Here is a 28,000-nt window from a genome sequence, read left to right on the forward strand (position 1 = left end):
CTTTAATAGCGTATGTAGACCCACAAGATCTAACTTTATTATCTGTTATCGATCTAACCGAACTTTTCTTTCATTGACACATCAAATACAGAAGATTTCACAATGTTTTTCTTTTATCTTCGAAATATTTACCAACATTGATAGCTGTCAATGATAGTACTTTAAATGACACTCTTGTATTCTCTGTAAATCAAATTTTGTTTATAAACTTGACCAACATTTGTATCAGCACTAATCTAATCAATAAAACTAAACATATTTTCAAATTGTTTGTTTTGAATGACGATAATAGATGGAGGGGGATTCACAACATCTTTATAATTTCTTGGAATATTTATTAATACCTACCGATAAAGCATATATCAAAAGACCGAGTGCAAATGAGTACATCTATGGAAAATTGTACAATAGATACTTTTTATTAATATTAATTTGTACATTTCATAATGAGTACAATCAACGATAAAAGTTATCATATTCTTTATAAAAAATCGATTTGTTACAATTCAAGAGATTCAAATGTAAAATATAAACACAAGTATTGTATGTTAAACTTAAGATATTTTTTAAGAACAATAATTCATTTTTGTTCAAATATTTGACTTAAAATAATTTTAAGTTCTTGTAATATGTATGTATAGATGTGTATATAATTTACTCTACTACAATATTTGGGTAGAGGGTGGTGGGCGGATAAAATGAGCTGTATGTATGCATGAATTGAAGCTGGCTCTCGTTGCTGTTTTTGGTCAGATTTTTTCAACTACTTCCTAATAGCCAGAACGACGCTTGTAGTTGCGAATGTTGTTGGCCAAACAACAGGCGAAAATGAAACCGGCAAACTGAAAAAAATTAAAATAAATCATTTAGGATTGGTTATAATTTATGTATTACTAGAAAGAGACAGATTTAGAGTTTAGATTAAAGAAAATAATTATAAAAAAGCTCAATAGGGATATGCCGAATCCCATACGTTTCCACAACAAGTTGGACGCATTTTCAAGATTATTTAAAACAAGTAAAAAAAACATTAAGTTCGGCCGTGCCGAACTTCTAATACCCTCCACCTTAGGGTAATGAAAACACTAGAATCAATTATGACCCACAAATACCAATTTTTACACATATTCGTCTATCAAATACCGAATATCGGAAGGTACCGCTATATAGGGCTATACAAAAGCGTGGACCTATACATACAATATTTCGCCAACGGAGTTAGAACTCATTATTACCAACAAATTACAATTTTTAGACGAATCCGTGATAAAATAGGACAAAAACTTTCAAAATACCGAATATCGAAAAATACCGTTATATGGAGGCTATACCAAAGCGTGGACCTATACATACAATGTTTCGGGGAACGAACTAGGACCCATTATGACCTACAAAAACCATTTTTAAGACAAATACTTGAAAAAATGTGTTAAAAATCATCAAATTACCGAATATCGGGAGTGTACAAAATACTTTGTACATTCTTTTGAGTGCGGTTGAGGCGCGGGGAAAAACTTGAAATAAACAATCAATATTAAAAGATTACATATTTCCCAGCCGCCATAAAATACCACATGTGAACAATTCGGTGATCTTGTGCGCTGACGCATACGATAATGTGTCAGATTATAAAGGTTATGACCCACACACACAGATATGGATGCGCTCGGTAGATGCACAAGATCACTAGAATGAAATTACAAGCAGCCCTGCAATGATCATTCAATATTAGAATAGATAAGAACAATTGTGTGGCTGCGACTAGGTTAAGTTAGATTAGTTTCAGTAGTACGTAAGGAACATATTTTTTAAATAAAATCAGAATTGAATCAACAACCAAACCATTCGGGTTGTTTTTTTCTCATTCAGGGAGGTACCGTTATATGGGAGCTATGCCAAATCGTGGACCTATACATGCAAAGTTTCGCCATCGGAGCTAGAACCTATTGTGGCCAACAAATACCAATTTTTATACAAATCCATGAAAAAATGTGGCAAAAATCATCAAAATACCGAATATCGGGAGGTACCGTTATATGGGGGCTATACCAAAGCGTGGACCTATACATACAATGTTTCGCAGCACGAACTAGGACCCATTATGACCTACAAATACCAATTTTCAGACATATCCGTGAAAAAGTGTGGCAAAAATCATCAAAATACCGAATATCGGAATGTACCGTTATATGGGGACTATACCAAAACGTGGACCGATATATCTCATTTTCAATACCAACCATTCTAGACACAATACAAATTATTTTGTTAAATTTTGACGCTCTACGTCAAATAATGTGGGCTGTATCGCGAGTTCAACAGACAGACAAACGGACATCGTTAAATCGTCTTAGAATTTTATGCTGATTATGAATATATATACATTATGGGGTCTACGACGAATATTTAGGGATGCAAAGACATAGAAGTATAAAGATGGGACAAGATAGAGTCAATATATGGCAACCCTGTGAAAATACCTCTGTTGTTATGATATCGTAACAACATAGTTAGCAATGTTAAGCGATTTAAACCGCTTGTGAAATGTGCAATTAAATGGGAAAAAATATGGAACAGAATTTTAAAACCCAATTTTTGGATTTTTCAAACTTTTGTTTGTAATTTTTTTCTATAAATCTATTTTTTATATTAACATGGCCCTGTCATGAACTGTTATCTAGATAGTATAGACACAAACCATTTGCTCAGAATGCATTTTGTCTAGTCTTTACCATTTTAGGTCTTTGAGGGATGTTACAAACGGAATCACAAAGTTAGTCCTTTTCAAGGAGGAGTGTATAAAAATCAAGGACAAAACTGTAAATGCTGAAAACGAAAGATGTGGTTAGAAACGTCTTAAAACTAAAGGTGGGAATACATAAAGCACATATTTGGCTGGCTTAAGTCTTCGAAAATGAACAAAGGAGCCTAGGGCTAAAATCGAACTAAGTCAACCTAAAACTCCCACTCTCAAAGACCTAAAATGGTAAAGACCAAAGATATAGAAGTGTAAAGATAGGACAAGACAGGGTCAAGATATGGTAACACTGTGAAAATAACTCTGTTGTTACGATATCATAACAACATAGTTACCAATGTTAACTGGTTTAAACCGCTAAGGCAATGTGCAAATTTTCGGAATGGTCCATGGAATAGAATTTTGAAACCAAAATGTTGGATTTCTCAAATTTTTATTTGTTATCTGTTTCTGTAATTGTGGTTTTTATATTAACATGTCTCTGCCATGAGATGTTACCAAAGACCTAAAATGGTAAAGACTAGAAAAAAATGCATTCTGAGCAAATGGTTTGTGTCTATACTATCTAGGTAAAAGCTTATGACAGGACCATGTTAATATAAAAAACATATATAGAAAAAAATGACAAACAAAAGTTTGAAAAATCCAAAAATTGGGTTTCAAAATTTTATTCTATAGACTTGCCAAATTAATTGCATATTGCCTAAGCGGTTTGAATCGCATAACATTGCTAACTATGTTGTTATGATATCATAACAACAGAGGTATTTTCACAAGGTTGCCATATCATGACTCTGTCTTGTCCAATCTTTATACTTCTATGTCTTTGAGCCAGACGATGACTTAAGCCAGTCAAAAAATGCACATTAAAATAACATTTTCACACCGGTCACAAAAGAAAACTGTTTATAAATTAGCAGTTGATACTCTATAATTTTTGCTAAGAAAATTCCCCATTGAGAGTTTGTAATCTATCAGTAACTCAACTTTCCAAATTGCTCTCTTCACTCGCCATTATTTACTGGGCTTGCATAACATTTCGTAATAAATTGTAGAAGTTATTACCGTGGTAGAAGATTCTACCTGTATTCTATGCATCCAAGCTTGGGAACATTGATATGTCAAAAAATTTTATTTTTTTTTTTTTTTTTCAAAAATAAATAGATTTTTATAAGTTTTCTATACGACACCAATCGGAGGTTGTTATGATATACATTTTTTAAGAATTTGTACAAATAATAATTTTTCATTCAACATTTTCAATTACAAAATTGGTTCATTGTCCCAGCAGCTGTGTCGACGCGTCTACCTATATTCTTCTACCATGGTTATTACGTTATCTTACACTCCCATTTCATGTATTCGTAAATATTTATTTACCTCAATAGCGGCAATAGCCAATCCAGCGTATTTTATAATATCGGCATTTTTATCCCAGAATTCAACAAAAGCCTGTTTGCAGCCAACATTGAAAGCGGTCGAATCGTTACACTGGCGCACATCCTTGCAGCAAGACGGTGGGTAATATCCTTGGAAATGGTAGTCAGCGCGACCACTTCTGCCACAGCACTCCATCTGTTTGCAAACATTAGACAAGAAATTAAAAAGAATAAATCAATCAATATTTCATTCAAGAATACATACGCTGATTTGTAGAGCATCCATGTAGTCGGATTTGCGTGTTCTATTTTGCCAGGCTTTTTCGACAACATCACCCATAATGACCAGGTATTTATCCTTTTGCAGCCACATATATGTTACCAAAACCAATTGACCAATCATCAGTACAAACAATAGAATGGAATACTAAAGGGGAATATAACATAAAACTTAAGGTCATGTCTGCATTTACAGATATACATATATTTATTGGAGTGATTGTTATCGGTTAAAACAGCACTTTGCCAATCCAACAAATAACATTATGAGGATAATGACACTCGTCACTTACTGTCATTGACATGCAATAGCTTTCCCGAATCGCACCACAACAGCCGAAGAACGATATCAGCAATATGACAATACCCAATACAATCATTGTTAGGGGCACCTGTTGCGTTTTAACTGCTTCTGCAAAATCCTCCACTGTGTGGATATTGGAGAAGAGCATAGCTCCAAATACTATCAATAGAATGCCACATATCTGAAAGTATTAAATATAATTATATGTTTTAATTCGAAACGATTACATAAATAATAGTAATTAAAAAGCCGCTCTTTTACGGCAACGTCCAATTTAAAATAATTTGGGCTTTTCATCAGAAGCAACATTTTCATTTAAATTTTCCTTTGGTACCTTATTGTCAAGAAATATTTGCGGCAAATTCTTGAATAAATAAAAAAAGAAGTATAACATTTAATTACTGGTCTAAATTATTACGATTTCGTTTCTCGATTTCCAAATCAGTCGATTTATTATGGCTAGCCAAAACTTGATCTCCTCAATGGCTCTCATTTAAGGTGACAACACATAAAACGCTTTTCTGGTTGGCTTAAGTCTTCGGAAAAAAAAACATAGGAGCGTAAAGCAAAAATCGAATTAAGTCAACCTAAAGGTACATAAATACATAAAGTGCTTATTTGGCTGGGTTCTTCGTAGAGGAATAAAGGATTTTTAGGTTGACTTAGTTTGATTTTGGTCCTAAGCTCCTTTGTTCATTTCCGAGGAAGCCAGTCGATGACTTAAGCCTGTCAAATAAGCGCTTTATGTATTCCCACCCTAAAACTCCTTTGTTACTCTACGAAGAAGACAGCCGATGACTTAAGCCTTTTATGTACTTTCACCTTTAGAAGCTCAAATATCTAAATCGCTTTCTTCATTCGCTCTCACTTACTGGACATTCCTGTCAAATAATTTTCAGAAATTATTGGATCATTGTGCTAGGTGTGCACGATGTTAAGGTGGAAGTACATAAAGAGCTTTTTTGACTAGCTTAAATAATCGGCTGGCTTCTTCGTAAAAGATTAAAAGGGCCTAGGGCCAAAATCGAACTAAATCAACCTAAAACTCCCTTGTTCCTCTACGAAGAAGTCAGCCTATGACTTAAGCCAAAAAGTAAACGTTTTATGTATTCTCACCTTTAGTCCTTATGGGGCAATAAAAATGCAAAAAGGGATTTGAAAGGGCCCGTTCCGTCCACTACATTTCCCCCTAATACAAAACATTTCCGATCTTCCAGCCACTCATGTGAAGACGAGGTAATGGAAATGATAAATAAGAAGGAGTTCAACAAAACGGAGAACGAGAGAAGCGAAAAATTTATTAGATGCTTCAAACAAACCACGTCGAAGACAAATATGACGGCAAAAACTGAAATGGAGGCAACATTCAATGCAAAAATTAGCTAAAGACACTACAAACTGCATAAGCAACATACATACAGGGTGAGATAAAAAACTGCAACAAAGTCAAACGCCATAATTTTTACATTTCTTTAATTTCATTGAATGCAAGCAAAAATGTTAGAATAAGTTTAGATTTGTTCGAATTGGTCACCTTTGGTACGAATTATGGCCTTCAACGACCAATGAAACCGTCACACGCTGCCCGAATGTTGCTCTGCGGTAATCTGGCCCATTCCCGGCAATGCGCTTGCTTGAGGTTATCGACACTTTCGTATTTTTTAGTGAGAACCTTGCTTGCTTTTCAATTTCCACAATAGTCCAACGGATTGGTATCCGAAGATTTTAGTGGCCATTGTGCGCTGGAAATGAAGGTAGGAGCCTCATTTTTTAACCATTCTTGGGTGGCGCGTGCTGAGTGCGATGGTGCTGAGTCCTGTTGGAATGTCCAAGCTCATCGGCCAAAATGTTTGCGTGCACAAGGCTACACCTAGAACATTTTCGCGATAATATTCGGCATCGACCGACCATTGGCTGTTATGGCGGCCCGCACCATCACCATGGCCGGCGCTTGAGTTCTGGTGGCCAACCGAGGGTGCACATTTTCAGTTGACCTCTTTGGCAAGTAAACACTCATTTTATTTGTTTACAACAACGAATGTTTTCTCATCGGAAAAATAACCAAATTCGGCAGTTCACCACTTTCGGCCAAGCGAAGCAACTCTTTAGCTCTTTTGAGTATATTTTATTTCTGTTGCGGTGTATATTCTTGCACTTTTTGGAATTTCAATGGAATCATTTTTCAATACTTGCCGAATGGAATATTGCGATATGTTCAGCTCACGAGCCACATTTCGGCCACTGCGACGCGGGTTTCGATCAAGTCGCTTCTTTACTTTTCGAAACATTTCTGCTGATGTTGCTGTTTTCTTTCGTTCACTTCCTTGACGTAGGACTACGCTACCAGAATCACGGTAACGAGCGATGGTACGAGACACAAAAGATTTATTCACATTCAAATGCTGCAGTGATCTAACGATATCAACTTGTGGTTTTCCAGCCAAATATAAAGAAATCACACTATCACGCTTGACTTCCATCACGAATAACTTTTTTTCTTTTTTTCTCGTATACGCTTGTAAACAATATAATGAGCTGTAACAGCTGTCGGACGAGTGGCTTAGAAATGACAACTGTCTGAAATTGGTTGTAGTTCTTTCATCTCACCCTGTACATTGCAACTTTCAAGTTTCGAGGAAGCTTATCAATCTCCCAGCGAGCGCGTCCTCAGGTGGTGAATAGGACGGTCATATTACTCAGTTTTTAGTGTCTCCCCGTGAACCGCGGGAAACAGAAAAATGCTAATGCAGTATGTTTTTGAAAAACTAAAACAAGGGTGTTGCCGAAGGGTGTTGCCCTACTGCTATGTTCGTTCTGATTCATCTCAATCTAGTTCTGCTTCCAGAACCAGCCTCAAGAAAGACACAACCTGTATAGGTTGGGTCCTCAATGATACCGGAGATTAGAGTTGTGCCAATTTAGTTCGATGGAACAAACTAGTTCTATAACTAGTTCCGGGGACTCTGTTGGTTTTTGTTTAAAACTTTGCGTATGAGTGATATTAAATTTATGAAATCACTCATACTTTTAGGAACTGGTGTATGAGCAAGAATGGCACAACTCTGCTGAAGATAGTTGCGTAGGTAGGGCCAGCGAACGAAAATAAACATTTGAAAACGTTTGCAATCGTTTCGTTCTGTATTTTCTCGAAGTACAAAACGAAAAAAACCGATATTAAGATAACGGGACTTGTTTCTTATTTTGTACTGTTTGTGTAGATGAGTAGAAGCAAAAACAGAACTGCAACAATACAATACTCATTGCAAATGTTCGTAAACGTTTCCCTGTATATTAACTCACTACAAAAAATTTACAACATAATTAAAAGTTAAAATTATTCATTTTTACTTATTTATTTGACCTTTATACAATGTAAAAAAGTACAAAAAACCATAATACAATACGAAGGTAGAACTGCTTCGTAAAATTAAAAAAATACAGCCCTGAAGGTGAGGATTTGGCTGGCTTAAGTCATCGTCTGGCTTCTTCGGATATAAACAAAGGAGCCTAGGGCCAAAATCAAACTAAGTCAACCTGAAACTCCTTTGTTTCTCTACGAAGTAACCAGCCGATTACTTAAGCCAGCCAAATATGCGCTTTATGTATTCCCACCCTGAGGCTATGCCCGCTTCCTGTCAGACTCATTTAAAATTATATACAACAGGTTGTTTTCATTTTTTTCATATTTGTCCTCATTTTTTTAATGTGTTAAAACAGGCCAACAAAAAACACAATTGTATTTGAAATTTCAAAAAAAAATATATAGTTTAAATATAAATCACCGGAAGGAGAAGAAGAAAAGTTGCAAATGATTGCCAGAAGAAATTTGTCCAGCAAGAATTTGCAAGCTCTCAATGAATTAACTGTCAAAATTGTTCTCTCACATCGCTCTCTTTTGCAGATATTTTGTGTTAACAGACTTCCAGCAACAGATTGCAACAATTGTTACAAATTTTAGGGTAACCAGACACACCTATTGGTGTCAATCCAGTACGAATTGTGCCGGCTGCACAATCCGGAACTTAATAATGTCAAAACTAGATTGCCGACAGGTGTCATGAGGAGGCTCCCTGTTGCGGTTCTAAGCGCGACTTTCTTGCTGTACTGAATATTTTTCACTGCGTAGCACTAACATTGGCGGCCCTTAGCCGCATAGTTTACCGGCTGGTGTCATTGATTTGCCTGCGAGTCGCGCGCGCTTCGTAGACCGCGATCGTTTGAAAGCTCTAATCTACAATGTTTCTGCCTTGTCGTCTGTGGTCGGGGGTAATGTAACAAGCCCATAACCTAGGGGCAAAATTAAGGAGGAGGAGACTGTAATGATTAGATGAGTTCAACCCAAGCTTCAGTAACTGGTACCATCACAGACTCTGAATCCGCTAGTCATACAAATACAAAAATTCTAACTAACAGTACGTTTATATATATGAGGGTTAACCCACTGGATTTGGATTTAAATTGTCATATCCATTACTTTTACTTCAAATAAATCCTCTCAAAGTAGGTTAACCCTACAAAAAGTCCTAAGGTAAACATGGCATAAGCTCAATACTAATAAAATTACCCACTTAAGACGTAAAGGGCTAAGCAGGGGACGATCCAAAACAACTGATTAATGACAGCTGATGTTACTAGATAATTCTTACTGGGGAACTTTTTCTAGTAAGAATTTGCAAACTCTATGTAACTCAAATGGCAAAATGTCTCTCATTTCGGTCTCACTTTCTGGTTTTGGGTAAACGAACAGCTTCCACTAAAAATATGTACAATTTTTTAGACAAATTTTTACACATTTTACAAATTATCGAGTAAACGAACACACCTGATGTCTCTCTCTTTTCGCTCTCCCTTACTGGACTTTTGGGTAATGCTAATTTCCTGACTGAAAATTATGAATGAAAACTACAATGTTAAATTACGTATGTACCAGAGGGCTGCAATGAGTATGATTGAGTAGGCTTGATCACACACAGTGGAAATACAATCAAACTCAATCAGTCGGTCAGATGCAACATGTTCATTCGAGTTACTCAAGCCAAACGAAAAAGTTGTGATCAAACATGTATTGATCGAAGTTTTGTGATCGCAATCAAACAGCTCACATTAGTTATTTGTTTACGAACTTATGTTGAATTGTTCATAACGGGTCGATCATCTATGATGAGTCTGATAGGTTTTATTTATCCTAGTTAAGTGAGTGATTTGATTTGATTAAAACACAAATGTTCGAATTTGAGCGAATTCATGATTGTAATTTTACTAAGGATTTCGTAACTAAAAGATGTCCCCATTAAAGAAATTGGTACAAATTATATTTAATAAGCATACAATTTTTCATTTTATTTGGGTTTTTGGTATGCTAGACTTCAGTAACTTATTTGAAAAAAAAAATAAATTTGTTAATAAAGACACATCGTTGGTATTTAGAAAACTAAAAATGTTTAAATATTTTTTTATTTTACAATATTGGTCAAGATTTTTCACAAACTTCGACCTTTTCGTTTACCTACACCTGTGTAGTTTCTACTTGCAACAATTTCGGTCGCACTATCACAATATTCTTCTATTTCAAAAAATAAAAAAGTCAAAATAAACTGTCCCATCTTGATTAAATGGTTGAATAAACAATGACACTGAGCGAACTCGATTCAAAGAAGACAATCACGGTTGAGATTGCTCATTTACATTCATGTGTTCGATCAACTCATGTTGCTGAACACATCAAACCGTCTCGAACGCTCATGTTTGATTGTGAGTGAAGTGATTCAAACTGAGCGTTCGATTCGATCGGAAGAAAAACGGTCATTTCATTCAGATCAAACTAAACGACTGCATCAACAAAAATCATGTAAGAAACCGAGTATGCTAGAATTTTTGCATACTCGTTGTAGCCGTCTGGTATGTACATTCAAACGAAAGTAAATTTTCTTTTCTCTCTCATCCGAGGTACGCATTTTGTCCATGAGTTGAAATTTCCACAGGAAACTGGAAACAAAAGAGGCAATATTTTCAAAATGTTTGTATCGGCAGAAAAAATGTTTGACAAGTGTCTCTCCAGCAGTATTTAGAATAGAAAAATACAAATATATGTTCAAAATGTCAACATTTACACAAAAAGTTGAAAACGTGAATGAAAATTATAAAATTAATGATATAATATATCTTTGGGAGAAAAACAATTATTTTTTCTATTCATATTAGTGAGAATTGAATGTATTTTAGTATAAATTCCCATTAAAATCAACAAACAAAATTTTTGAAAAAAGGAATTATTTTACTATGAATTATGAATCGTGCCGTATTAACGGGTTAATTCGTGTACCTAATTCTGAGAGCGAACAACGTTGTTCGGTTTCCAATGGAAACATGCTATAAGTTCACATGCACGTGATTCCCTCTCTATTCGTTGTTCGACCATTAATTATGAAGTATCTACTTGATCTCCCACACAAAATGTTCTGAGCGAACAACGATTTTTGTTCTTTGTTCCATTCAAATCACTCTCAGAACTACGATGAAATGTGTGCCATCCCTAAATTATGACATTTCAAATTAGAATAATTTAATGAAATTTTAAATTTTTTCAGGAAGACGGAAAATTATGTTTTAAAGACATAATGTTGAATGGCGTATGAGCATTCAAACAAAAGTAAATTTTGTTCTCTCCGTTTTTCGAGGTACGCTTATTGTCCAAGGGTTGGAATATTTTTGCATCGAAAAAAATAAATTGACAAGTTTCTCTCCAGCAAAAATAAAAAACAAAAAACACACAAAAATATATTCAAAATGTCAACATTTACAGAAAAGGGTCAAAACATGAATGGACAATATTTTTCTTCTATTCATAAATGTTTTCGTACAAATTCCTATTAAAAATCAACAAACAAACATTTTGAAAAAAGGAATTATGTTACTATGAATTACGAATCGTGCCATATGAACGGGTTATTTGGTGTATCTAATTCATAGAGCGAACAACGTGATTGAAACTGCAATGAGAACATAGCATAAACGAAATTAAAATTTGTACAAATTATCGAGTATACGAACACTCCTAATGTAAATGTTTTTACTACGATAACCGATTATTCCTTTGTGGTATCGAACTATATAACTAATTTTGGAATTGAAAATTTTGAATGAAAAAATATTGAAATTTGTAAAAAAAAAACATGTCAGCAACCTCCGATTGTAATTGTAATAACAGAATTGTAATAACAGAACAAAAGATAAACAAATAGAAAACAAAGTGTAAACATCTGGCATATGCATGGTAGAGGAAAACAGGTAGATGAGAACATCGATATGTCAACATTTTTAAAACGTTTTTTTAACTAAGCATATTTTTATATAAAAGTATGCAAGCCTACTTATTTTTAAACAAAACCTTTAAAAAATTAACAATATCAATGAGATAGAGAATCGCACTGCTGATTTTTTAAATATTCAGGAACACCCATGGTAAAATTACAGAAGGTAGAACAAAGCTACCCCCTAAATACAATTTGTTTTCTTCTGGTGCCCCTATTCTGTCATTACATATACACAGTTTGTATATGTGTATGTATTGTTTTGAATAAAAATAAAATAATTTGAAATTATTTCAAATTCAATAAAAAAATTGCACAATTCTGGAATAACCCCAAAAATTCCGTCCATGTTTTGTTGTTTTTCTCCAATATGAGAATTTTGTTAAAAAATATAAAATAAGCAAAAGCAATTGTTGCATACCTAGATGTCTATTTGACACTATAAAGCTCCGGTACATAGTTGCATTTTTCCTAGCTTCTTGAAGTCGAGAAACCTTTCTTATTGAGCCATGGAAACACCTTGTTATTGTGCAAATGGCAAATCGCTGTCAAAAGTAGTCTTTTTGCCGACTTTATGCGGGCCTTGCAAATGATATCCATTATGTGACGAAAAAATGTAAAGATATACGTATATTGAAGAGAAATTTAATTTTTTCTCGTTTTTTTTTTTTGTTTATTCAAAAATCAAATAAACAAAGCAACTTGTTGCCGATTATTATTTATGGCAATTCTGACAGTACAATCCATACAGGTGGAACAGGTCTCACAACATTCTTAAAAATAGCTCAATTTGAAGATATTTCAAAATTTTCACACATTTCAAATGAAAGCATTAAATAAATAAATAAGCAACGGTTGTCTACACGTTAAATAGGTCTGTCTGGTTACTTTTCCTGCAGTAAAGTAAGATGGTTTTATTCCGTTTTGCATGAAAATTGTAAAAAGTAAACAGACAGAATCCCCGCAAAAACTTTCAATCGATCAGCTGATTTGTCAAAACAAAATAATATAACCTCCATAAAAAAACATGAAGTACTCAAGAATGAAAATGGTCCCGAAAAACCAAGCAATTAGGCCAAAATAAAGATATTTTAAAATTGCTTGCACTAATATAAAACGCCGGAAGGAGGAGAATAAGTGATTGCAAGAAAATAAGTTTGCTGGCAAAGATTTGCAAACTATAAAGAACTGGCTAAATTTATCTCTCGAATCGCTCTCTTTTGTAGAACTTTTGTGTTAACAGACGACTTCCAGTAATAATTTTCGACAATTGTTACAAATTTTTGGGTAGCCAGACACACCTAATATGGAGCATCTATAACGGTAAAACTGAAATTAAACGAATTATTTTTGTTATCGAATGGTGTTCTCAAATTACAAGTGAAACTGCTTCAAATTGTAAAGTATTTTTTGGAACTACGTTTCAAAATGGTGAAGATGAATTTAATTTTTGTATTGTGGTTTGTAATTTTTATAATGTCAACTACACTAACATATTGAAAATAAAATTCAAAGCATGGCCCAAAATAGGCCATGATTCAAAGTGTACGTCGAGATGGTTGTAAAATATGCCTTTTAATTTTTTTAAAGTAGTTTTAAACTATTAAAAATATTTTTCATACAATATTTGACGATTCTCTAGAAATGGGGTGGAAACACATGCGACTTCAATGTAGAAAATGGCAGAACGTGAGAATATTTAGCGATATAAAATAATTCGCATTTACTTTTAATATTTCATGTCATCATCGTTCAAGACATAAAAACAAATGAAAACATTTGTGGTATTTTTGTTGTTGCTTTCTTATTATAAGCGGATTTTTGTTTGAGAGTAAAAAGAATATGACGTAATAGGTTATGAATATAATGAATTTTTAATTAATTCAAAATATTTTTCTATACAGATACACAAGAAGAAATTCCAACAGCAAGTGTGGGAGCTTTTCCCATTGAATGACATCTAACACAAACTGTAATGAAATAGCCTAGACTCGTATTTAATTTACATATTTTTGTATGTATGTGGTCACCACTTCCGATGTCAAAAACCTCATGCTTCTGCTACAACATGCTTCTGGCAAACTCTCTGCGTTACATGCATCAAACTTTCAGTTTCGTGACTTTCTGCCACACATACTGACAAACAACCATCTGCATGTATCACTTTAACCAATTAAATTAGTTGATCTTCATATTGACCCACCCATACGAAAAAACATTAATTATTGATCGAAAATTCACTGTCACATATACGATCTCAAAAGTCTCATATGAGGCATAAATATTTCTCTGTCTACCACTACTTCTGTGCTTAGTTTAGAAATCATGAATTAAAAAAACTATTGTTTTGCGATTTTATTTTTTGTCTTCTTTATTCGTCAAGAAAAGTTTAGAATGCAACATCTAATAATTGTCTGAACAAAAAGCTAGTTCTATACCGCTACAACATCTGGTTAACCTCGGTTTAGAGAATACAAGTTCTAAACAAAAATACTGTTTGTCTTAATCAAGTGTACGTACTGCTATGTGCTATGCACATATGTATGTTAAAAAATATATTATTTTTATGCTTTTACATAAAGTTGATTCACGTTTACGTTAGTGAAAAACACACAGTCTTCTTACAAATTAAATATCCCTGAGAATAATTGTCGAAGACAGTCAAAATATTGGGGGATATGAAAAACAAATTAAAAAACGAAAACATCAACAGCTTTTTTAAGAGCTTTAGCCAAACAATCATTAGCCAATGTTATAATTCAACTGGTCACCAAAAGCTAATAACAACCAAAAACACCACAATGTTTTCTTCTAATAATACATACAAATCGTTTTTATAATTGTTTATAATATAGCCAAGTATGTATAAGTATTTCATAGATCTAATGCTAAAATTTGGTACAGAAAGATGTACTGATCCATGATTAGGCAATATTCTGTAGCCGAAGATATTTTTCCAATGTAATTTGTAACAAGTATTTATCTTGGTGTGTGTATGTGTGGTTTAATGTTCGAAACTTGTTTCCATACCGATTCGCTTTTTCAGAGAACGGAAGCTTAGAATCGAATGTGGTTTGAAGTGAACAACAAATACCACTGATGAAATGAGTCGATTTTGAGGTGTGTACTTTTATATTTGATTCATACAGTCACCATGTTTTCGGTGAATTTTCTAAAACGCACGTACATCTGGGTAATAATCTTATGGAAAATTAAATATGTAAAATATTCATGAGAAAATTTGTATTTGATTCGCTCAAAACAACCTTAATGCCTTTGGGCATCTGTTAATCTTTTGTAATACCGACCGAATCGTTAAATTTGGGAAAACTGTAACTACACCTTTTCAGAGCTCACTGTAATGTATAAAATATACTAAAATTACAAATTTCATTGATTTTTATTTCGCAAAATGCCAACAGAGTTGTGACCTTTAATAGGTAGGAATTCCGGTATTTGAAACTGCTCAGGACTATATGTTTCAATAAAGAGACCGTCACTAATTTTAGAGACTAAAAACAATTTAGCATTGAACATACAACTTCCATTGTGGCAATTTTTGAATTACTTACAATTTCGGCGATGAGTGACATATGTCGGTAAGTAGGGGATGAAAATAAAGATGTCAATAATAACTAACAATAGAAACAACATTCACTTTTTAAATGATTACCGATTTTTGTCAGTCAAGTTTAAATCGACCTTTAAACATTTTGCCTATTTACAATAAGTCTTCATAAACAAGGATTATTCACTTGATCTTAATGTATCAAATTTACTGAACATTTTGTTGCAGAATGTAGCTAGAAATATGAAGGGAAATTGGCTAAGGATTAGCAAAGATCAGTCGTGCCCAAACATTTGTTTGCCACACTGACGCAGGTTAATTCAAATAATGCTAATGAATTACTCACCGAACATAGAATATTGAAGAGGAATAGAGTATATTTAACCATTGTCATTCCGCAACTCATTTTGATGCAATTTGTTTACAACTGAAAATTAAAACAATCAATATAATTTTAATTTTTTTTTTTGTCTAAAATAACGTGTTTTTATTTAACGAATCATTAACGAGAGTGTGTGTGGTGTGGTAATGGTTTTTTCTATACATTTCTTAAATGGTATTAGGAAACTAAAATGTTAAGATTTGTCATTTTACTTTTGTTTGCTATAGACACAATTAATTGACACGTTAGTTTTAAGCAAACAATGTTGAGGTCGAATAATGTTTTTATAAGGTCAACAGCCTTATCGATATGCGGTTTTCAGTGTGTAAAATGATTAAAACACTCGGGACCTTCGCTTTTCGATTAACAGCATAAAAACTTTAGTCAAGGACATTCATCCATATTTTTAAAAATTAAATTCAAAAATTCTCATTTTTTTAATTTTTTTCGTACCCAAAAACAATCAAATAAATATTTTAACAAATTAAATGCGTTGCCGCAGAACATAGTCATTTTTTATATCGTCAATCCACCAATCTGTTTTTACCAAAAAACTTTCTTAATGAATCGGTTTTAAAAATAAGGCTTAAGCATATAATAACATATTTTTTTGAATATGCCATTTGTCGAATTTAAATCTGAAATCTTATAAATTAGAAGCTACATATAATGCATTGCTGTTTCTACATAGTTTCACTAACGAACTAATTCGGGCAATAACTTCTCCTTGGGCAACAACGAAGACTTCATCTCATAGAACTTTTTCCATAACCATGGGACGCTGGCAACCTTGAGCAATAAAGCTTCACGACTATGTGTAGATGCTTCAACTTTTGACAAATGCTGATAGTACTTGGCATTCTTCTTTATGCTCCCATTAGCATCTTGGTCATAGCGTGCAAAACGTAGCTTTAAGAGAGTCTCTGAAATGTCAAGCAGACGATTACCCTTGGGCGGATGCACCAAACACAATTGTGAGACAACATATTCATCCGAGGCCTTTTTGTTCAGTGGTACAAATGTGGCCTCTTTTCCAATTAGACATTGCTGCAACCAGGCAAAACCGTTTCCATTTACCTTCACACCAGGCAATTTAATTGGTAGCAAACGTTTGTTGCTCATAAAGAATGGAATAAGTGGACGATGGCTGATGTATAGTAGAGTGTCGCTGCCTTTTTGTTGAATGTCTGCTATGCGTCCAGTATGCATGACACGTTCGTTGATTAAGCGATCCGGGATGTGGGAAGGCTTTTTGAAGGGACGCACTAGGTATGCCGGTTTGCGCTTGGCATAAGCTACCAATAACATTAGACTTGATGTACCGTAGATCAGGACCTCTGTGCCAAGTGTTTCGCGTTCCATGAGATTGCATAAGTTTTGATACTTTTCGCTGAGGAAAGATGTTGTTTTGTCCATATTAGAGGATTTTTTCGTTCCTTATCACAGAATTGAAAAGTTTGATAATTGTGGTCGTGTCGATGGGTCAGTTTTGTTCAGCCTCACTGCGGCTAGTCTTTTATATTGGTTTCTTTTTAAGTACACTTTTTGTATATTTCAGTTCTTTTTGTCCGTGATATAACCTATAAAATTGAGACACCGATTAGAATTGGACATTAGCTGAGGTAAGGCAATTATAGCATATTTGAATTTGTTTAGCAAGCAGGAGGAGGAGATGACATCATAGTCTTTTTAATAAGCAAGATCGATATGTCTTCTCCAAATCTTAGGAGATTGTGACAAGGCAGTTAGATGATTGGTGCTTTCGTTAATGTTGCGGCTGCTTTTGCTTTTTGGTTCGTCTACGTATGTATGGACTTTTATCTGGCCGATCGTTACTCAATAAAATATATATACAAATGATAGAGTATTTTTTTTTATACGACTCTTTCAACGTTCAACTTTGTCCACTAAATTTTTGTGTTTTTGAACTTTCACTGACATTCGGTTCGGCTGGTTTGGTTTTATGTTTTATTTATAAATATTGTTTTGCCCCACCTCCTATGTGTTTGACATTTATTTCGTGTTGTGCTTTAGTGTTTTGCTTCGTTCATCTTCAAAACAAAAACAAGTTTTCCTCTCTCTCCCTGCTCCCAGCATGGACCTTTATTCACATTTTAAGCTTAAAGCTCTCGCATCAGTAAAAACCATTAACAACTACACACACACTCTACTGGCTTTCGTAAGGTTGGTTATTTTGAAAAATTTTCAGATTTTAATTTTAAACATTCCGATCAAACAATACCTTGTGTTTGGTTTCACTGAAACTATTCAATCCGAAACACTCTTGCCTTTGTTTCTACAAGCGTTATTGCCGAGCGTTTAACACGTCTAAACCAGCGTGATGTTCGTTACAAACTAACTGCCTCGATCGAAGTGTTAACTTTGTGTTTGGGCCAGTGAGGCAGTGTGGCGGATACAGCCAGCAATAATTTTGAATTGTTGTTTGTCAATTCAATTCATTCAGTTTTTGCTTTTGGCGCTAGTTTGCGTTGCTCTCAGCATCGCATTCTCAATTCATCAGCTCCTAAGAGCAACTACAATACACCAAAAACTTATTAATTCACCGTAATTTAAATTATTACGAACTTTTCTCTGTGACGATATAGGTGTGTGTGTATGTAACATGGAGTCTTAGAAGAGAATTAGTTGAGCAAAAATACAGCTAATATCGCTGATCAAACATCTATCTATTTTTCTGCTCAATTAACAATATCATGGATAAGACTAGGCCAACGACTTGGATGATTGTTAATATGAAAATTAATAGTAAATAATATCTTAATGAATGTAGTAGTGGACACGTTAGGGTGTATGGGATAAGAGTCTAATTGAAATTACTGTCTGAATGATATGTGATAAAAATTGAAATTAGTACGTAAATGATTTTTGGACCAAGATATCGAAACGGATAGAGTTCCGATTAGCATAAATTCTGTCAAGTTTAGATCAAATTGATTCAGACATAGCTATAGCTCCCACAATATATGTTTTATACGATTTTAAATCTAAGCCTCTTTAATTTCATAATATGCACTCTATGACAATAAAGGACCACAACGGAAATCAGTAGGAACAGCCATATTAGATTTTAAATCTAAGCCCCTTCAATGACATAATATGCACATAAATGTGTATACTTTTTTTCGAGGTGTCACAAACGGAATAACAAAATTAGTATCTAATGGTGGAATTTATAATAAATCTATCGGTATAAATCCTTACGGATGCACGGAATATACATATTTTGATACGGTCAAAAATATGTCGCCGGATATAACTTTGGAGGAAATCCTGAGTTTCAAGTAGATTTAACCATAAATCTTGACTTGGTTAACACTTTTAACTTTGTGTTCGAAGATAAACACACTAATAAACAAAACTGTATTATTAGCTTCTAACATTTGTCTCCCAAATACGCTTTGTGACATCATATTGCTTGTTGATTCATACCGCAAGTATAGGCTATTTTGCCTTCACGGTCACTATTTAAACTTATAGTGACCTCGTGATTTGAAATTCTGAGAGGGAGAGAGCATGAGAGAGATATATTGGCGCCTTAATTATTCTTGCTTTCAAATAACGAAATAAAATATTTATGTTTGTCTTTCAAGCAATAACATTACACGATGCTGAGCAAATTATTGAATGTAATTACATGAGGATGGAATTTTAACAAACGGACAATTTTTATATTTGCGTATTTATGTACTTGTTAACGCACATCTCAGCTGTTGCTTCCAGGGTTTCAATTCCAAAGTCATAATATCGGACTGAGAATTTTAGAAAAGTTGGTAAATAAAATGCATCGCACTTTTTTTAAATAAAATAATTAATCGCCTATTACATTGGCATTAGCCATAAATACACCAAAATGTTTTGTTTACCAACGAAATTTTCTATGATTTACTAACTATTCGTCCACATCCAATACATTGGATGTACATATATATTTTGTTTAGTGACAATATTTAACCTGTTTGTGCTGATCAATGTAGCCATAGAACCGCACTGGTAAACCTAGATCTTGACATTTTTTCCGCGTCCTTTCTCTTCTACAACACAACTTTTTGGGTTGGGCACAATCAATTAGTCTTCATCCAAAACTTTAACATAACCAACTCTAATACTAGAATCTGGGACACATTTTCATTTTATTTCTATATAACATTCCGTTTAATAAAGAAGTTATTTTCAATCATTTATTTCTAGTTCATATTGGAAATATATCAATTGTACGAAATTAATATCTCTTAATGTAGTTAATTTATACATGAAGTCAAAATCTTTAATTTTTTCACAAAAATCATTATTTACATTTAAATAGCATCGAATTAATTCGCAATTCACCAGCTTCAATGGAAATATGATGCATCTACACTTATGCAAATGTAGACAAATACCATAAACTAAATTAATTTTTACCCACATTAATATTTTAAACGTTGTGAAAATACAATGACTATATAGTTTGTCATCTAGAATAAAAAACACAAAGTATTTAGCTACTTTAGCTAAAACATGCGGCGTGGATAATGCATAGGTTGTTGGGGTTGTTGCCCAGGTTGCCCCGGCATAACTGTTATCTGTTGTTGACGTGACATTTGAGTTTCGTGACCAACCGGCCCACGTCCTGGTGCATATCCTTGAATGCCCGATCCAGGTTTTGTACTCTGCAAAAAGTGTTTAAAATGACGTTAATAAGGCCTAAAAAATAATACAATAAAAATATAATTACTTGTGGAGGTGGTGCACCACCACTTATTTGCATCACATTTGGATGCAAAGGCAAATTCGGTATATAGACAACACTTTCAGATAATTGATGTGTCGGCTGTGGACCACCGTGTGAGTCATGTTTTACTTCTACATGATATCGATCCGAAATTTTTTCCATTGTTATTTGAGGCTTTTGCGATTGAATACTGCTATTCACGCCTCCTCCAGGCTGTGAACTGGGGGGTTGGTCTAGGTTTATGTGATATACTTGAGTTGGTTTTTGTCCCGGCGCGTCTGACTTTGGTCCAGGCATACTAGAACCCGGAGGTAATTCTAAATGATAGCCTTGTCGTAGTGGCAAATTGTAAGGTGCATAGATAATTGCCGGTCCTCTAGAATCTGGGGGAGCTTGTTGAGGTGGTGGAGGTGCATTGCTTGCTGTCTGATAGAAAAGCGTCCCAGGTGTCGGATATTCTGCAAAAAAATGATTTTAGTTAAAAAGCATGTAAAATGTTGTCCATTAATTGCATTAATAAAAATCTTACTGTTCCACAACACTCTGGCGGAATCTGCTCCACGACGTTCATCGTGTTCTGAAAAATGTATAGTACAGGAATGAAATGGTGTAAAAGTACATGTTGTAGATTACACGTGATAACTTACTTGGAGGATTATAGTTCGTTTGCTTATAGTATCCCTGCTGCGTTGGAGACGGACTTCTTCCACGCTTTACTGGAGGATTGTTTGGCGGCTATTAATTAAGACAAACTATTTAGTAGCTTTTTATGAATATTCTGAAGGGGCTACTCACTTTTGTCAGTACAGGAATTTGTTGATGATGCTGCACTCTTGCGGGAGGCAAGAACACCTGCTGCTGGGGCGCACTGGTGGTTTGAGCTTGCAAGGCTTGCATAGCATACATTGTCTCATTGTCCTTCTGCTGTTTCTTTCGATTTTCATCTTCGTCTAAGACTTTCTTCAGCTGTAGAGACAGTTTCTCTTTCTGATTATGCAGCTCAGTTAGTTTCTGTTCCAGTTTGGTGATCTGACCACGAGTCTCCTCTAGGGTTATATCGTTCTCCCTTTCGCGTGCCTCGCGTTCTTTACGCTGCCTACTCTCCTCTAGTTTTGCCTCGAACTCTTTTGGATTCCAAGCGCAATAAAAAAGGCGTAAATGAAAATTAAATTAAACACAAATCGAATAAGTTTTAATACAATGATTTTACCTTCTTTTTTCCTCTGCCTTTCCTTCAGAATAAAAGATTTTAAGGCTCCACGTAGTTTCTCTTCCCTCTCTGCAGCCTTGGCCTGCACTGCCGCCGCGTTCGTGGCACTATTGGACCCCGAAGCGGGCGGCATTTTGGAGTTAAACTTCTTTTCCGTAATTTTGACGATTTTGTCAACAAATTTATAAAGAAAAATATTAAATTCTTCAGCTTTTAGCAGACGACGAAGCAGAGCGATTTTTTTCGACGGCGGTATAACATGTGTGAAACAATTGACGGCGACACGCTGTGTCTACTCTACACGGTTGACACCGTTTGTAGAATTCTACCAAAATCGGTAAATTTTTTATTTTTGGGAACCTTTTTAACAACGCTACCAAAATGCAATTGACCAAAATAATAATAATAATAATAATAAAATGCAATTGACAATCATATGTTTCTTGCTTTTTTCCATTTATACGTTTGACATATTGGATTTAGTAAATGAGTCCACCGCCCTTGTTTTGCCAGGGTAGTTGGCTTAATTTAACTCTATTACCTATATTTGTAACTCTATTAAATGTGTTATTAGTTAATGTCAAATGGTCCATATGTAAAAGTATTACACGATGCGTTCAGCTGGACGACATTTCAGTGGTGAAATACATAAGTACATATGTGAATTTTCGATCACAGTAAGAACTATTTTCATCGGAAAAATATAATTTTAGCAAGTGTTTTTTATTGTGAAAATACATAAAATATAAATGAGTATTTTTTGAAAAAATTGAAAACATATGATAGCATTTCTTTATCCCCTTGCTAACAACCAGGAATGAAGTAGCGCGCACGTTTCAATAAGAAGGTAGAACAGCTTTTTAAAACTCATGGTAAAATGAAGAGGTAAAGTCTTTTCAAATAAGCATATCCACCTCTTTATTTTCTGTAATTTAACTTTTAACATTTCACTACATAAAAACTGGTTCCCATCTCTGATTTGTGAATGTACAATGGATTTATAAATACAAATTTTGACAAAAATTGTAAACATATGATTGCATGACTTTACATTCTTAATTCTACCATGGTAAAAACATGGTACAATTAGGAGGTAGAACAGCTTCGTAAAACTACTGAAATACAGCCCTGAAGCTATGCCCGATTCCTGCCAGAATTATTCAAAATTATAGGCAACAAGTTGTTTTCATTTGTTTGAGATTTTTGTTAATTTTTAAAATGAAACAAATAGCGCGAAAGGTGAATGAAATGACTGGATTTTCTTTCAAAAGTATGATCCTATGTGTTGAATCTTTCAATTCCGTGGCAAATCTGGTTAATATCATTAATGCGCGCCCCCCTATTTAAGATTCTTCCAATCATTGATTTAAGAAAAAAAAAAATGTTTTTATTTTTCAAAACAATTAATGCTAAAACGAAAATTGGCAGCAGTTGGGCACAATCAGAACAAATTGTAAACGGCTAGTAACATTACCTTAAATTTTTATTGTACTATGGTAGTATGTATGGTAGAAGAATACAGGTAGACGCATCAATACAGTTGATGGTACAATGAACTGTCAAACCAAAAAAAATGCAACTCTGTACTAGAGTCTTATTGCGTCCAATGGACATTTAAACATTCAACAATTGGTATCGTTTGTTTTACATTTCTTTTATAAAATGTTTATATTGAGGAAAATCCCACAAAACATGAATGGCATGTTAGGGTTATTCCACAAAACTGAATCCAAAATAGAAGAAAAATATTGTTTTATCCCAAAATTGTACAGTTTGTTGCCCAATAATACCGAAAATATGAATTTCTGTTGCAACTGAATTTGAAATAATTTCAAATTTTTTTTCTTTATTATTGATAACAATACACACACATATAAAAATATGTATACGTTAGGAGGTAGCTTTGTTCTACCTTCTGTAGTTGTGCATTGGTACAATTGATTAGAGTCAGTAGGTGGGAAATTTTTGAAAGGTGAATTTATTCTACCTCTGGTTATAGTACCATGCGAACAAAATTACTTGTGGAAATTGTGTTATTTCCTAATCATACAAACGTTATCGAAAGCTTTTCTCATATCATACCATATAAATGTAAGCAAAAACAAAAGGTAAAGCTTTGTTTATTTCACAACAATCGCAAACAAAACAAACACTCCAAACAAAATCGTACAAAAGTTATCTCCAAAATTTAGTCTGATATTTAACTCCGAACAGAGAAAACAGTAACGCTTAAATTAAAAAAATGGAGCGTTGGCAGGATTGTGTCGCTGTTGTAACAGGTGCGAGTTCAGGCATTGGAGAAGCGATTGTTAAAGATCTTTTAAAAGCTAAGGAAAATATCATAGTAGTCGGTCTAGCACGTCGCCTGGAACGCATGGAGGATTATAAGGCAAAATTGCAAAGTGATCAAAAATCGAGATTTCATCCATTAGAATGTGATGTTTCAAGTAAAGCTTCTGTTGATCAGGCTTTTGATCATATCATTTGTCAGTTGGGCAGAGTTGACATTTTAGTCAACAATGCGGGAATTTTTAAATTAGGCCAGCTAAGCACAATAGATGCTGAAATACCACAGCAGGTGCTACAAACAAATGTAATGGGGGTGTTCTATTGTACACAACGAGCTTTTAAATCGATGAGGGAACGTCAGTTTGATGGTCATGTAGTTATTATAAATAGCAATTTAGGGCACAAGATTCCATCGAGTGGCGATCAACCGCCATACATGAATATGTATGGTCCAAGCAAATATGCTGTTACAGCAATGACCGAGTTGTACCGCCAAGAATTTAAAGGTCTCGGAACGAAAATTAAGATAACGGTACGTCATTACTCCGATAAAAGTTGTAAATTAATTAATTACACATTACAATATCTATTTCAGAGTATTAGTCCCGGTCTAACGGCTACGGAAATTGTGCCTGAAGAATATCGTAGTGGAAAGTATCCTATAATGCAACCTGAGGATATTTCGTCTTGTGTCATGTTTACATTGTCCACGCCAGCTCGTATGCAAATACATGAAATGCTTGTTGAACCGAATGGAGCACCTTAATCAAATATATATTGCGAATTGTTTAAGGCGTATTTTTATTGACCAGAATATTAGGCCACATTGATATTATAAAAATAGTTCAATCGAGATATATTTGTCACTTATTGATATGCATTTTATACCAAAGAAATATATCAGTTACTTTACATACAAGAATCTTTAACTTGTGCAACATTTTACTCAAAACGAAAAAGCAGCACCATTCTAAGGAGAAACATCAAGTGTAAACCCTCTCCTTTTAAGAAATCATTACTACTACTGATTATTATTAAATTATTATTATTATTACTGATTACAATTATTTTCTAAGTGTGAACGACTTCTGTCAATTTTGTGTGTGTATTTATTGTTTTGAAAAACTAAATATTTTTAAAATCATTGATTGGAAGACAAGTAAATTGCGAGACACGCATTAAAACTATTCGCTAGTTTTGCCATGGAATTGAAAGATAGAACTGTTTAGATTATAATTTTGAAAGAAAATCCAGACATTTCATTCATTTTCCCGCTGTTTAACTGATTCTAAAAATGAAAAGAACTTGTTACATGCAAATTTTACAGAAAACGGGCATAACCTCAGGGCTGTATTTCTGTTGTTTTACGAGCTGTTCCACCTCCTTATTGTACCATGTATACTTGTCTATTATTAATCAGTATAATATATATTTTTAAATATTCATGAAAACTAATGCCAATTCTTCAAAATTATGCAATGCGCATTTAACAAAATTGTAAAACTTAACAGTTGGATGAATTTTAAAAATTATCAATTTCTGCAACGTATTTTGTTAGTAGATTTTAAGATATGGACCTTTTTTGTTGTCCCAAAGTACGACAAGCTTGGAGTTAAATATTCGGTATTGAATTGTCTATTAAATCGGGTATGTGCAAAGAACATTTCTCCCCATTTTATATAATTAAAGGAGCTATTACCTAATGCTCAGTCATGCCCTTATTTCAGTTTGGTTAAATTACAAATTGAAGAGTAGTATGTGTATGATATGTTACCATAAAGATGTTATTAATATTACCATAAAGATGTTATTAATACCTAGCCAATGTATAACTGAAATCGAGTCCTTTGACACGGATTATTCTAATTTTGAAGAAGTTGAGATTCTAAATAACGAAGAAATAAAGAAGAAAGAAATGGATACTCAAACAGTTATATTGCAATTTTATTTGATTTTAAAATACAGATAGTTATTCCAACAAAGTGTAAAATTTTGGAAATGTCTCTTAAGATGAATCTCAAATGAACTAATTGACCACCTTAATTATATTACATCACTTCATTTAGCTAATATGCCGAGCTACCAGATAATTTGTTGAATCTGCTGAATTTAGAGCCTTACACGCTGTAAGGCAATTTGTGAAAATAGCACATCTGTTATACCCGTGCTCTATCGTAATTTCCAGAGCTTTCTTGCAGCAAAAAGTTCTCCAAACAATGACGAGGCCTTGAACACAATTTTGACTTAAAGGAATTTGATTCGCAAATTCTTTTTTATTTTTGTATAAAGCATTTTGAATTCAGCAATCCAGACGCGCTGCTGCCAAATTGCTAGTTTCATTTAAATATGAACTGTCCGATAAGCAAATGGTCAGATCATATTTTATATTTTAACGAAAAGTTTACTGAATTCCTGTTGCCAACTTTTGAATTGCAAACTTTATTTTTGACCCTTTTTCTGTTTCTGGTTTCCATTTGATTATCCATTTTCGTTTCAGACTATGTCGAATTTGACATAGGACGTAGTTCCGCTTAATAATGTCGCTAAAATCATCAAAAACCCGACTATCGGGATTTACCGTTATATGGAGGCTATACGCATTTATATGAAATTTGAAACATTTCCGGTGAATAATGTCGCTTAAATCAGTAAAATATCGAAAAAAGGGAGGTACCATTATATGGGGCTATACCAAAACGTGGACCTATACCACCCATTTTCAATATCAAAAGTCCTGCAGACATAATACACAATTGAGTAAAATTTTATCAACCTACTTCATTTTGTTCGAAAGCCAGAGTGATTTCCACAGACGGGCGACATAGAATTCTATGCTGATCATATATACTTTGTGGGGTCTAAAATGTATATTTCGAGGTGTTACAAACGGAACGACAAACTTAATATACCCTCCTTACTACGGTGGAAGGTATAAAAATACTAATTGTTGCATTAGGTATGAAGGTTTTTAAAATATTCTAAGTATCGGGAAATAAGCGTTACCAATTGTGGTAGAATTCTACCAACTATGGCATGCACCAATTGCTCTGTTCCATTACCTACAAGAATCTACTAGTTTTGCAAGTTTTTACGATTTCATAAAGTGAAAATCGGTTATCGTAGTAAGAACTTTTACATTCTTGCAGTTCTGAAACAGACCAAATATTGTCCTCTATTCTGGGCTCAATTTTGTAAAATAATCCCAACATTTCATTTATGTTCCATTGTTATTCCCTTAATAAAGAATTTTATGAAAATTTTTAAAATATAAAACCAAGTGTTGAATGTTTATTTGACACAATAAGACTCCAGTACCGAGTTGCATTTTCCTAGTTTCTTTGAAGTTGAACAACTTTTCTTATTGAGCCATGGATTTGTATATCACTGTCTTTACACGGTGGCATTTTTACATGGCATTTTTATCAATTCTCTTTTAAAATTTCTGCGTAAATCTTCGCGCCTTTACACGGTGGCATTTTATGCTTGGCATTTTTCTGACATTTTATTTTATTCAGTATTTCGTATAGAGCTGTATTGTTGTGCTAATTGTTTGTAACAGATATTTATAAGGAAGTGATTTAAAATTAAATGTGTGAATCTAAAGAATAAATGATGGAAAACGTTATTGTCGATCTGGTCCACATATTTATTAAAATTATTAACTTTTGTTTTCATTTTTTTTTTACTTTTTAAAACTTCCAATTAATTTTCATATAATTCACTATACAATTCAATCACTAAACACATCACATCACAATAAAAGAAATGCATCAAAAATTACAATAAAGA

General features: G+C 33.8%; 4 protein-coding genes across 4 annotated transcripts; 1 reads left to right on the forward strand and 3 right to left on the reverse strand.

Moving 5' to 3' along the window:
* Positions 1–391: 391 nt before the first annotated feature.
* On the reverse strand, positions 392–18,359 carry LOC131804068 (23 kDa integral membrane protein-like). Its single transcript, XM_059126378.1, has 6 exons — positions 18,223–18,359; positions 15,945–16,025; positions 4,710–4,901; positions 4,403–4,564; positions 4,139–4,333; positions 392–842 (listed from the first exon to the last, which is right to left on the reverse strand). Exons 2-6 carry the CDS (start codon positions 16,002–16,004, stop codon positions 771–773), a joined length of 681 nt encoding a protein of 226 aa, XP_058982361.1. The 5' UTR covers positions 16,005–16,025; positions 18,223–18,359; the 3' UTR covers positions 392–770.
* Positions 16,598–18,361, reverse strand: LOC101897159 (hypothetical protein). Its single transcript, XM_011292638.3, has 2 exons — positions 18,223–18,361; positions 16,598–17,560 (listed from the first exon to the last, which is right to left on the reverse strand). Exon 2 carries the CDS (start codon positions 17,394–17,396, stop codon positions 16,677–16,679), a length of 720 nt encoding a protein of 239 aa, XP_011290940.1. The 5' UTR covers positions 17,397–17,560; positions 18,223–18,361; the 3' UTR covers positions 16,598–16,676.
* A 1,751-nt stretch (positions 18,362–20,112) lies between these two features.
* LOC131804572 (trithorax group protein osa-like) lies at positions 20,113–22,394 on the reverse strand. The gene is made up of 7 exons (XM_059127612.1): positions 22,386–22,394; positions 21,923–22,214; positions 21,508–21,836; positions 21,360–21,447; positions 21,242–21,289; positions 20,716–21,170; positions 20,113–20,650 (listed from the first exon to the last, which is right to left on the reverse strand). The coding sequence occupies exons 1-7, from the start codon at positions 22,392–22,394 to the stop codon at positions 20,492–20,494; spliced, it is 1,380 nt and encodes a 459-aa protein (XP_058983595.1). The 3' UTR covers positions 20,113–20,491.
* A 1,592-nt stretch (positions 22,395–23,986) lies between these two features.
* On the forward strand, positions 23,987–25,210 carry LOC101896812 (farnesol dehydrogenase). The gene is made up of 2 exons (XM_005179615.4): positions 23,987–24,743; positions 24,807–25,210. Exons 1-2 carry the CDS (start codon positions 24,165–24,167, stop codon positions 24,975–24,977), a joined length of 750 nt encoding a protein of 249 aa, XP_005179672.1. The 5' UTR covers positions 23,987–24,164; the 3' UTR covers positions 24,978–25,210.
* Positions 25,211–28,000: the final 2,790 nt, after the last annotated feature.

The sequence above is a fragment of the Musca domestica genome, unplaced genomic scaffold (genome assembly GCF_030504385.1).
Source record: "Musca domestica strain aabys unplaced genomic scaffold, Musca_domestica.polishedcontigs.V.1.1 10, whole genome shotgun sequence".
In the NCBI taxonomy this organism is placed as follows: Eukaryota; Metazoa; Arthropoda; class Insecta; order Diptera; family Muscidae; genus Musca; species Musca domestica.